Source organism: Carcharhinus amblyrhynchos, chromosome 23 (genome assembly GCF_965287045.1).
Source record: "Carcharhinus amblyrhynchos chromosome 23, sCarAmb.v2.hapA, whole genome shotgun sequence".
NCBI lineage: Eukaryota > Metazoa > Chordata > Chondrichthyes > Carcharhiniformes > Carcharhinidae > Carcharhinus > Carcharhinus amblyrhynchos.
In genome coordinates, this window is record NC_137346.1 from 11,835,652 (window position 1) to 11,848,966 (window position 13,315).

General features: G+C 36.6%; 1 protein-coding gene across 2 annotated transcripts in view; it reads left to right on the forward strand.

Annotated features, from left to right (window-relative positions):
- Window positions 1-13,315, forward strand: part of LOC145357541 (serine/threonine-protein kinase NLK-like) — a 159,560-nt gene that overhangs the window by 97,288 nt on the left and 48,957 nt on the right. For both annotated transcript variants that reach the window (XM_080210996.1, XM_080210997.1), the window contains exon 4: window positions 9,325-9,431. In XM_080210996.1, coding sequence (XP_080067122.1) covers window positions 9,325-9,431 — 107 coding nt within the window. The remainder of the gene's footprint in view (window positions 1-9,324; window positions 9,432-13,315) is intronic.

The following is a 13,315-nucleotide window of genomic DNA, read 5'->3' on the forward strand; positions in this document are numbered from 1 at the left end:
TTTTTTTCTGGTGAATAACCAATCTTTTTGTAGGATTTTACAACCCAATAATTCCTCAATTTAAAAGAGATATTAGTAAAACAAATAACTTCAATTCTACTCTTTTAATTAGTCCTACTTAAAATCTAATATATTGTCTATGCCACTCTGGTGTTATGCAACTGTTACTTTGTGGCCAATAGAATGGATCTATGATCTCTAATCTGACTGGATAATACTAAATACCTTAATAAAGTAGTTCCTATACATAAGTAGGTAATTAATGGCAGGAAAAGTTGTCATAGTAAATTCCAAAAGTATAACATGGATTACTTGCATTTTATTGCATTCATTGGTGTATTTAAACTTAAGGTGTTGGACTAACATTCTTCCTTCATATTCAGCCCAGCTCTACTTTCTCAGCTAATTTTAAGGTGTAGATTCATGCTGGCATGTAATCCTGAGAACTTTGCCAGCCATCTGTATCTCATTTAAGTGAGAATCATAAATTGTGATCCTACGCAGAATATTGGCAGACAGCTTGACCAAATAAGGCCAATTCTCGTGACCAGGGCTCTTGCAGACTTCACCTGAAATTCCCACAGGTGCACTTCCCATTGAGGGTTTCCAGATAATTAATTGGGCAGAAGGGGTTTTTTTTGCACCTTCCAAATCTTGAGGCCAGTGTATTTTTACCCTGTTGGGCCCTGATTTTCTTATTTAAAAATGAGTTTTCACAGGCTGTAGGCCTAGTCAGGAATCTAGAATGTATTACACATTGATCACTCCTATTGTAATATGAAAACTATTCATTAGTTATTCATTAAGCTAATAAAATGCAGTACCCAAGTGAGTCAAAAGTAAATATTCCAAGATGAAGTTTCTCATTTTGAATTTTTCTCAAAACTAAATCATTTGGTAGTACAAAACTTGAGTATTGCTTGAAAAATGGTTATAAGCTTTTTGTCTTGGCACTCATCAGGAGAGCTTGCAAGAAATTGCCAACAATTTATTCTGTGAGATGAGTGTGAGTGGTCGCCAAATGGACTGTAGTGGAGATGTTGCCATGGAAAATGTAGCATGGAACAGTTAACTGCCCAGCTTTGTTCAAATTCAAACTAGGCAGGTCCACTCTGATTAGACGAGGCTTGCCCTATGAAATGAATCAGGGAGTGACTGTTCCCTAAGCTCTTTTTCAGCTGTTGAAAAAGGTGCACTGTATAAAGTTAGTTTGTTTATTAGCCACAAGTGGGCTTACATTAACACTGCAGTGAAGTTACTGTGAAATACCCCTAGATGCCACAGTTTGCTGCCTGTTCGGGTCAGTGCACCTAACCAGCACATCTTTCAGAATGTGGGAGGAAACCCATGTGAACATGGGGAGAACATACAAACTCCACATAGACACCAAGCTGGGAATCAAACCTGGATCCCTGGGCTGAGGCAGCAATGCTAACCACTGAGATACTGTGCCATCTTAAGTAATTGTGCTAAACCAAAGCTATATTCTAAGTAAGTGTGCTGAACCCAGGCTAATATGGTATGATTGCTATGCACCAAATACCAACCTAGACACCTTGCTGCTAAATCTGCCCAACATGGAATGCAACACCTGGAAGGGATCTAAACTTTCCCTATTCTCTTATAAATACAAAGTACAAATTGTTTATAACTTATACCAAAGACCCAACAGTTTATTTTCCTTGAAGTCGCACACCAGATGGCAAGCCAGTGCAAGCGCTGTTGGTGCGAGCAACTTGCCTTTACCAGCATTAATTGTTCCATAATAGCTCTAGGTAAAAGCTGTAATCCTAGTGTTTCAAGCCCTTGTGGGCTGTCACTGGCTGCAAGACAGTATGTACATTTATATTTATATGATTTTAATATTTCTGATGTGGAGATGCTGGTGTTGGACACAGTGAGAAATCTCACAATGCCAGATTAAAGTCCAAGAGATTTATTTGGAATTGAGAGCTTTCGGAGCACTGCCCCTTCATCTGATGAAGGGGCAGCACTCCAAATGTTCGTGATTCCAAATAAACTTGTTGGACTTTTACCTGGCATTGAGATTTCTTAATACTTCTGGCTACAGACATCCCAGAGACAGAATGTACAGATCAGCTATTCAGTAAACTAATGATTTACTTATGCCATTTGTACTGTAAGTAAGGTATTGCATTTTCAATTAAATCAATTAGTTATATTTTAAGGCTGTTTAGTGGTGGCAAGTAGATTTTCTGAACCATTCATCTTGAATTTAATTGCTTTAAATAAAATATCAGATAAGTAATTTTTGGTTTTAACCATTGTCAGGAAATTTAAGCCTTGGTCAGATCTAACTGGTACTAGTATACAGAGCTTGGTGCGATAGATTTTAAAATACATAACCTCATGTTATATACTGTTGGTTTGCAGTGGTTTGTGATTAATACTAATGAATGGCTATTGGAAGATTATTTAATGGGATGAACATGTGATTGCAGAGAATAGTATCATTATTTTGTAAATAAAAAGTAAATAAATTGGAGAGTTTCTAAAAATATTCAGTAGTAGGGAAAAAAAATGAATTGGAGTTGCTAGAAGTGTTCAGTGGTGGGTGTGGATTAATTAGTACCACAACAAATTGCATTTCATTTTGTTGAAAGGAAAAGGAAACTAACTTAGTATTCAGAATGTAGTTTTGGAAAAAACTACTTTCTCCACTATTAGTTGCTATAAGAGTTTTTCACTTTAAAAAGCTAGGTAATTTTGTCAGAATTCTTGTAGTTGTAACCAGAATACAATTGTTAGTTCAGTTTGAAACAATCATTAGTGTTAAAATAGAAATGTGATTTCATTGCTTTAGCGATGGAAGGGGTGTTTGTTTCTTGATTATTTCAAGTTTATAAATGCATTTTATTTCTTTCTGGATTTTCTGTTTGCAAGTTTATGTTCCTTACTTCATCTTTGTTTCCCTTTTCCATATACTACACATTACCTATAAAGCAAGGTAGGCAGGCAAACTGCTCCAACACTGGTACCGTTAGCAGCTATTAGACGAAAACAGTACTTTGCTGGTTTGTTTTCTGACCGATCCTTAGGCATTAAGAGATCACTACGAGGTGATTGAATTCATTAGCACAGCTGATGTCAAGCATAAATTGTGATCGTGTTGGGATCACTTTCCTGCTTGAAGTCCAATGCCAAAATGGATTGTTGAAACAATATCAGTCAATATTTGCAAGTGTTTCTTTGGAGGCACTTTTTTCACAATTGGGTGTGTGTAAGCTGTTACATAGTACAGTATTTGTGTTTCAATTATGGAACACATCTTTAGTTATTTTATATCATGGTAATGCAGCTGGCTTCTTGCACAGCTGATGATGAACCAGATTTAGAATAAAATGCTATATGTTGTATGCTAGTAGGAGAATTTGATGCATACAAATAGATGGTGTTTGTTTTGCAAATGAGGCCAATATCTTTGTTACAGAAATATTTAAATAGTATAGTGAAATTCAAACAGGTGGTTATGGCATCTAGAATTCAAACAAGTCGTTGACGCCTGATTGTCAGCATTAGTGTATATATGAAAACTAGAAAGGGTTTAGCTTGTGAACGTAAACATTTATGGAATAAAGATGTGAGTCAGTTAAATGTACGGGATTTTTTTCTTAAAATCAGACATATACAAATATTGTGTTCATAACTCGTTGGAATAGTTACCAGCCAGAACAGTGAGGAGAATAAATTAACATTTGTGGAATGTGTAGGCATTAATTGACAGTGCATAGCAACTTTGTCATCAACTATATGTCAATTCAAATTCCTTCTTGTTGGCTCCAAGCCTATTCCTGGTGCTGTCAGCATTTGCTTTAACAAATCAATGTTTTCGTTTTCTTTAAATGTGCGCTGATACTTTCCCTTTGAATATATTCCAGCTGTTTTTCCTAAATCTGAAAAGAAAACCTATGTGGTAATGGGCATTGACAGCAGTGATGAGTCTGCAGGGATGAAATTTTAGTGACTGTATCATAGGGATAGAAACATTTACAATTTAGTTTGAGTCCGTAGGGACATAACCAATTAAAAGCAACCTTTTGTTTATCAGACTGGAAACAGCTCCAAGATTATAGTGAAGGTTGACCATGCAAAGTGCAAAATTACATTCCCACAATCGTTTTGCCTGTTTGTTTTTTAAACCAGCGTAATGAAAAGCAGTACACCTTAAAATGTTTGAATGTACTTGATGGCAAGTTATGTCATTTTCCAGATGTACTGTAACAACATGTATTACCATTCTGCTAAAATTGCAAAACAAAATTAGGATTCAGGTGATGTTATGGACAACCAGCATAATTTTTATGCAAGGTAATTTATTTCCATTTAACAAAATTATGGGCCAGAGTAGCTGACTAAGCGTATTAAAGATCCTTGAGCAATAGCATAATTTATTCTAAATACTGGTTGGGGTTGAGTACACTTCGGAATTTTGAACTTGACACATTCAACCAATGCTATAATTTTGAATTTTACCCAATTTTTGCTTTTATAGCTTTCACTTTCCATGTGGTTGCAGTTTATGTTGCTATACAGTCGTGAATCCATCTTCTGTGGATTACCGGGTATAGTGTTACTCTAAGATTTTGGTGTAACATTCTGTTTTGTTTGTGTTAAAACTGCTTAATGGGATCAAAAAGCATAAATCTGCACAAACTACAGTATTTTCCTATTGAAATTTTGCTGCACCTCCAGTGGTCACAAATGGGTTTAAGCCTTTTGTGCTGTTTGTACTTGGTATAAACTGTAGTGACAGCAAGTTTAAAATGTCACGTCTTCATGTGGTACAACCTCTCTTTGGAGAGTTTCATTCTTTAAAAAAAAGTAATGGAGCTCTTGCCTCTGAGTCAGTTTGTGGGTTCCAGTGCCATTCCAAGACTTGTGCACAAACATCAAGGTGAACAGTCCAGTGCAATTCTCGGGGAATGTTGCACTTTGAGGTGTCACCTTTCAGAAGAGACTGCCTGGCCATCCTCACTTCAAAGAAGTGCCTGGGAGTTACCCCAGTGTCCTGACCAATATTTACCTCAGTTGTCATCGTCTCAGATCATTTGGTCCTTATCAAAATGCTGCTCATAGGAATTTGCAGATATTTGCAACAATACCTGCACTTCAAAAGTACTCATTGATTGTAAAGCACTTTGAGATGCCCAGTAAAGGGGTGCTATGTGAATACAAGTTTTTTTTCCCCTCCTTTGCCCTATTAAATTTCACCCTATGTATGTAATATCAACCATGCACTCATTTTGGTTTTATGCCAGGTGCTATGCTGATTGAACAGTCAGGAATTTGAAGAAAACGGAGCTTAATTTTTTTCTCCTCTTGGGCAATTCTCACTCGACTAGCTATATTTTTCAAAATCCTATCAAATTTCTACTATCTGTGAAATTCCAAGGCATCCAAAAAGGCTGAAACTTTACCTTGTTACAGTGATAAAGAAACGTTCTTGGAATAAAACTATTTCATGCAATTCCCTTACTGAAAATAGCTCACTGGCTTCTTGAAAAGCGTCTACCTGTGACTGGGCAGCCAAAGTGATTTTTCAATTTGTTTTTGTCTATAAGCCTTCTTGTGGTTGGGACTTTTTGGTGCAATAATTTATTTTAATGGTACCAGTTTTGTTTTGGTGCTGTATTTTAGTGATTCCTGAAAAAGGATGACTTGGTTTCTGTAAATAATCCATTCAAATAGAGCTATAATGTCCAAAAATTTGCCATAGTATAGAAATATTGGCAGTTTGATTACTTATTTAACTATGCAATTCTGACTTACACATTATTTGAACAGTTTTGATGGATTATCCTGGTGTTTGTATTGTGAACAGCTTTGTTTTCTTCTTAGTACAATAGTTATGAGCTGAATTATTTGGAATTTAATAGCTTTGTATATTTGGAAATTAATTTGAGGTTTTCTTCATGTTCACAGGGTAAAGTGGTTCTGGTACTCAAAAGTGCATTTCATCATATGAAATTGAATTAAATAAATCTGGCAATTATTTGCTGATAATTGGCGTGAAATCTCAGATTCTTTAATGTATTCTTTAACTCAGCTGATTCGTGAAGGTCCTTCGGGTAACGGAGTCTGTTGCCTTAACCTGTGTGACCTACATGTGATTCCAATCCTGCATTGTTGATGTTTCATACTCATGGGGCTGTATTGCCAATGTTATCTCTCATGTGGTTAATGTGATCAGTTTAGCTGGAATGATGGTGACATTGATGCATTAATGTTACAAATTTAAACGCTGCTGCTTGCATGAGTTTCTGTTTTTTCATCTGTTTATTGTAAACTTATGCTGATTGTAGGTAGATTGATGAATTTTTGACTAGGGGAACCAAGATATCTTGTCATAATTTCTATAATTGTTTCAACAATCTATTAATGTCCATTTGAGAGTATATTGTACTTGTACAGCTCCATCAAAAACACCAGGCTATTGTTTATAAGAGCACTGAGCAAAATGGGAGTGATCTGTGTTTTTAGATCATATCTGCAATTATATCTCATAGTTTAAAATGCTTATTGAAAAGGTCAGTTTGGTCTGATGGAAATCTTTACTAAACATAATTTGCTTTTTGGCTGGTGAAAATACTAAGAGCTAACATTTCTTTCTCAACTCCCAGATTAAAGGTTCACTTGATTAGAACAAAGAAAACAAATAATGCTTCTGCTGTAAAGTATTGGTAAGCATTTCTTGTTTGTTAGATTTTAATCTCAAGATTAGTGAGCATATAGTTTATGCTTTGAGAGGGTTTTTGAAATTCAATTGATGCAAAACAAAAGAAATTTTCTTTTGAAATTTTGGAAACACTGAAGCCAGGCCCAGTCAGTCTCATTATTAAACTTTATAGAGGCATAAAAAAGGACCCTGTCAAGCACCATCTGTTCAAGGCTGGTGAATTCAAACAGAGAAATTGGGAGCACTAGACAAACACTGGCTCTTACTCCAAGCTCCAATCCCTCATTAAATTATCTGGAGACAGTAAGCAGAGATCTGCTGTTCAAATAAATGGCACCTTGGAGCTTGTGTCAAGAGTTTGTTAATGTGTAACAGTTTCATGATTAGACCACAAGTAGTGCAGGTGCCTTCCAGTTCTTGTAAATTAATTAGTTGAGGCATCAGGGATGCTGTGTCAGCGATGGAAATATTCTGAATTTTTAGTCGATCGACATTTTCATACATCTTTAAATAGATAAATGCTTCGTGAATGCCTCAAGATTTAGAGAATTTTGGAATTGTGCTATTGTATAACTGTTTCAAAAATGTGATTGCTAAATTTCTTACGGATCTTGTCTGCAAGGATTTCAACTATGTTCAAACATGATGCAAGTGTGCCTAACGTTAAATTTATACAATAGATGTGAACATACGCAAATGGACTACTGTGCCTAGTCTGCCTCGTGACGTATCTGCATTTAGAATATCACACCCAATGTTCTTTCTAAACTGTACAGCAGGTATCTCCCAGATCTTGTGCTGTGATAAATTTTGTGATTGTGCAAAGGTGCTTATCATTTCAAGGAACGGTGCACTGGAAAAAGCAATGCAGAACAACTCTATTTTACAGCGAACATTAGCCATGGCTCCATACTGTTCTAGTTTTGCAACTGGTACAATATCAAGCTGGCCACCTTTATTTGGAAGGCCAAAAGCATCGTAGCTTTTAAAATTTATTTTGACATAATCCAGCACCATTGACAGTAATCAGATCATCCAGAATGACAGTAGTGGCTTAAGATTGAAGGAGAGTTCAGAATGTCTGTTTTAGCATTTTATGATAAAAATGGTTTTTATAATTTTATTTCATGGAATTTGTAGTTAACTAAGTTAAAACCTGGATGGGCATGTGACAAACTCCATAGCAGTCTTAAGTTGATTTACTGTTCTGACAATCGGTTTCAATAATGAAATAAAAGCAAATGACCTCAATACCTGAAGTAGACATCTAAATATCTTAATATCTACTATGGTGTATTTTTATGAAAACTTTATTGATATGGCTGAAAACTACTATAAATTTTGCAGCATAAGTGGTTTTAAATCTTTTTCAGTTATTTACAGCTTTGGTTTTTTTATTGCCTGAAGTTAACTGTTAAACAAAATTCCACAAACCTTAGACATTGAAACAAGCTCACATGTAATGAAGCAAACCATCGTGACGCACACACACTAGCTTGTTCATATGAACACTTGTTTCAAAACATCTTCCTTTTTCTAAGCAGCTATCAATTTAAAAATGTTAAGAGTTTGTGGATCTGCTATGTTCAGCATAAATAGCATTTAGTTTTTTTGGTATTGATCGGAGTCTGATCCTGTTCATGTTCAGTCATACCAATTATTGAGTTCTGCAGATCTGCTAAAAGCACAAGTCTCTCTTGATGGTCATTCGTACGAAAAAATCAGCTGTTTGCAAATAAACACAAGTTTGAGCGTTGATGTGTGTTTGACACGACTCGATTCAAAGGATTCAAATTATACCTAAAATCCACTGAAGATTCTCCCTCTGAGACACGCCAGGTAAAATAACTTAGTAGATAATTTGGTTTATTTTATTGACCTCAATTTCATGCTATCTGTTGCATTTTCTGAGAGTTTATCTTCTCATTTGAAGGTACTGAATCAAGTTTTCAGTTTATCTGCATGACCATTGTCAGTCTAACTGGTGATGAGTTATTGACCATGAGGTATCATTCCTATCCTCAGTTTACGTGCACCTTCCTGCAGGAATCCTGGTTATATATTTTTTGTATTCGACTTAGCTGAGAACCCATCAGAGATCAAACCTGGAACCTTTACTTTCCCAATCAGCACATCAGGTGAGCAATGCTTTCTAGTGTCCCGTAGTAAAGAAAATTAGAACTTTTAGCTAAATGTCTTTTCAGAAAACATTTTTAAAACCCAAACTCATGTTGAAGTGAATTGAAGGGGTTTTTGATAAGGCTAAAGAAAGTTTACCTGTTTTCATAAATTCTAACTTTTTTCCTCAATAGGTGATGAGTTGAATGTTGGTAAATATTTGCATGAAAATTATAAATGAATGTCAGAATTTAAATTAAAGCAAATCATCTTACCATCCTGGAATTGTATCATACCTTGTTAGCTACAAAGCAGATTTGCGCATTCTGAAGTTGTCAAAGGTGCTGTTTAAGTCTGATCTTTCTACCTATCTTCATTCTAATTTGGTCTGCAAATTGTTCAGTTCCAGTTAGAAGCTGAAATGTTCTAATGCTAATAGTTGCAACTATAAAATCTATGGATTAATTTACAGCTACAGTGTGTTTTCCTTGACTATTTCTCTTCCTAAGCTATGTTGTCACAGAGCTAATGCAAAGTGACCTTCATAAGATCATCGTATCTCCACAACCATTGAGTTCAGATCATGTCAAAGTTTTCCTCTACCAGATTTTGAGAGGTAGGTATATGTTCCCTGCCATTTGAAATGTATACCAGGATTTGCATTCAATTTAAGAGTATTTAATGTTGCCAATGTGATAACCCTTGTAGACTTCTATCAGTTGTGGATCAGTGATGACATTCATACCCGAGTCAAAATTATGGGTTAAAGCTGTATTCCAAGACTTGTGCATAATTTAAGTGGACACTGCAAGTATAGAACTGAAGGAGTGCTGTGCTCAGTCTTTTAAACAACAAATTAAATGTGGAACCCATCTATTCACATCTCATGGTATTTTTCTGACCAAAGGTATTCCGTCATGATTTACCCCTAAACCAAAAGTAGTAAAATAAATTTTCTGGTCACTTATTACATTGCTGGGACCTTTGAATGAAAATTGGCTACTGTTACCGCATATTACAGGTGACCACAGTTTAAAAAGTGCTTAATTTAATGTATTTGAGGACATCTTGGGGTCACAAAGTAATATATAGATGGTTGATCTTTCTATATCATTTTTAGTGGTAGAATAATTAGAAAATCACATGGCATAGTGGATCAGTGCACATCACTACTCTGTGGTGCAGCACATGCTTATGTTTATTCGTATGCCTATGCAGTGTATTTGCTGAATGCTGGATATTAAATGTATCACAGTGACATAGTTAGTACTGCTGCCTCACAGCGCCACAGACTTGGGTTCAATTCCAGCCTTGGATGACTGTGGAGTTTGCATGTTCTCCCTGTGTCTGCTTGGGCTTGCTCCTGGTGCATCTGTTCCTCCCATAGTCCAAAGATGTGCAAGTTAGGTAGATGGGCCATGCTGAGTTGCCCCTTGGTGTCCCAAGATGTGTAGTTCAGGGGGATTAGCAGGGTAACTGTGAGGTTGAGAGTGGGGGGTGGGCCTGGATGAGATGCTCTGTCAGATATTCAGTGCAGATTCGATGGGCCAAGTGGCCTCCTTACGTACAGTAGTGATTCTGATTCAATGAATTGGAGTATCCTGAAGGGCTATCGAATGTGTTATTGCTGCTTGTTGACATACTTAAGTAACTGTAATAAAGGCCAGGAATGGTTTTGCTTGTCTGGATGATGATGGGAAGGAGGATCGGACGACATGAAACCAAGATATAGAATGAAGAGGAGAAATTTTTAAAATCTGTGTTTTCTCCCTTCTTATCCCTCTACGAATCAGTCTTCTCAGAATGCAGTTAAGGCCATCTTTTGACTTGCGGATATTTTCAAGTTCAATCTTGTATGTAGAAATAATTTGTATAAATATCTTTATGCAGTGTTGGAATTGTTAATTTTTCACTCAGAATTCTTACACTTATAGGTGCTAAAAACCTTTCACAGAGATCACACCTGAAATTACTTGGTAATTTTTCTACCTAAAAGAATCATATGCTGGTCAAGTAGTATTTTTTAAACAAAAAACTGGTGTACTCTATATATAGTATTTGCACATGATAACTCTGAAAAAATAAATACTAAACAAGGATGGAAGGAAAAATGTAACTGAGTTAAACAGTATCCTAGGAAAGGTATAGTTGCTGCACATGTTGCACCTCCCATGTAACTGTTACATGGGTATAATTTCCATTTTTCCTTCTCAACCAGCCTGCAGGCTTTGACACAGTTAACCACATCGCCCTTCTCTCATCTGTCTGGGTGGGACTGCCCTCATTTGGTTCCAATCTTGCCTAATTGTAGCCAGACAGTCAAATGCAATGCTTCTGTTGCAGTTCCCAAACCATTATCTGTGCTGTCCCCATAGGATCTATCCGTGGCCTCTTGTACACCCTCCTACTTCTCATAAAAATGCTGCCCCTCGGCAACATCACTCAAAGGCACAACATGGATGTCAATGTACAGATAAAAACCAAAGCTCCCCCTCACCAGCACCTCTATCGACAACTCCACTATTGCTAAATTTTCAGACTACTTATTTCGTATCCAATATTGGATGAGTATAAATTTTCCCATTAATTATTGGGAAGGCTGAAGCAGTTCTCATTCCCTGCTCCAAACTCTATCCCTAGTAACTGTCTGAGATTAAGCCAGTCTGATCGCAATGTTTATGTTTTGATCCATTGAATTTTTGACTGCATTTATACTATCACGAAGATTGCCTGTTTCCACCTCCATAACATCACCAGACTTGTCTCAGTTGAGTCTGAAGGTATTATTGGGAGTTTCAGCTGATCAGCTATTTCACCACATTCCTGGCTGGTCCTCCACATTCTACCCTCTAAACTTGAGGTAATCCAAAACTCAGCTACTATGTCTTGACTCGCAGCAAGTCCCAGTCCTCTTTCATCCCTGTGTTCATTGACTTGTATTGACTCCTGCTCAAGTAACATGACTTGAGAATGCTCATCCTTGTCTTCAAATCCCTTCATATTCTTGTCCCTCTTTATCTCTCTTTTAAACCTCTCTAATCCTACGACCCTTTTGAGATATCTGCACCACTTTAATTCCCTCTCTACATCTCTCTGCCTGTCAACCTTGCTTTATTCCTTATAAAAGGCTCTTTAGATTTGTGTGTGACTAAACTTTTGACCAAATGGCTGCACTCGCCCCCAAAAGTGGAAAATCCTGCTCAAGGTCAACAAGCCTTTGTGTGCCCTGTTTCCACCCCCACCCAAAAAGATGTCATCCTAAGTTCACACCATTGAATTCAATGCTGATAACTATTCTTCAAAGCAGAAGAATCTCTGAATTTAGATTTAGTAGCACCATTAAAGTCATAAATTTATTATGTATAATTTATCATAAGTGATGACGCTTTTGTTCCCCAATTCCTTTGATCATTAATTATCTAACAGAAATTCAAACTGACCATTTTAAAAATGGCTAATTTAGCTAACTGTATGCAAACTCTGGGAAATAAAATGCTATTATCAAAATCTTATGCCTGACGTACCTTCCATGTTGCAGCTAGAGCTGTCCAATTCTGAAAGTGCAGCTTCGCCTCTTGGGTGCAGCTTCCACAGAGTAGGTGTTCACCATAGCAAACTAACTCAGAACCTTGTTTGTTTCTTTGCACTGGTCTTTTAAATTGTCCTTGATTTGTTATCCCAAAGTACAAATGTTCTATTTTTATTTCCAAAATAAATATGCATAAAAGATCATTTTGGACAGCTTGGCATTTGACATCCAGAAAAATACTACAGGGTTCTCTCTTGCAGCATTCTGTTAACAACTTGGATGATTTTCATCTCGAGCACACCACCCTGCCGCGTGTTGGTGACTTGGTTTGACATCTTTTCAAATCAGCTCTTAACTTGTCTTTTATTGGTCTGAAGCCATGTCTTGATGTACTCTGTTTCATTTGAAGTAAATGTTTATGACTACCTTTCTAAACCATTTATTATCTTCAAATATTTAAAAATGTGCACTCTTTTCAAGATGAAAATCAAGATTTTTTTCAACGTTGCCTCACATTCTTTAATAATACAGATTACCCTCCAGTTCCTCACTGAGCTGCTTCGAGATCTGTCTGTCTTGTGTTGAAATAGAAAAGGTTTCATTGGTCAAGATGCTCTACATCACTTTTGGGGGGAAAAAGATTTGCTTTCATATAGCACTTTTCACAACCATTAGATGTTTCGATGCTTTACAGCCGATGGAGTGCTTTTGAAATATCACTGTTGTAATGTAGACAACACTAGCCAATTTGTGCACAATATGCCAACATAAACAGAGTTGTGGTAATGACAAGATAATCTGTAATGTAACAAAGGTAATCATGCTTCTTTCACACTTTCATTCAGATGTTGATGCAATGAGAAAGTGATGGAATGCACAAAAAGAAGGAAGTGCCAATTGGCTCTCAAGTTTTTGAGAAGAAAGATGCGGGTGTAAACGAGGTCTGCAAGGACTCGGCCCCTGCTGTCCTT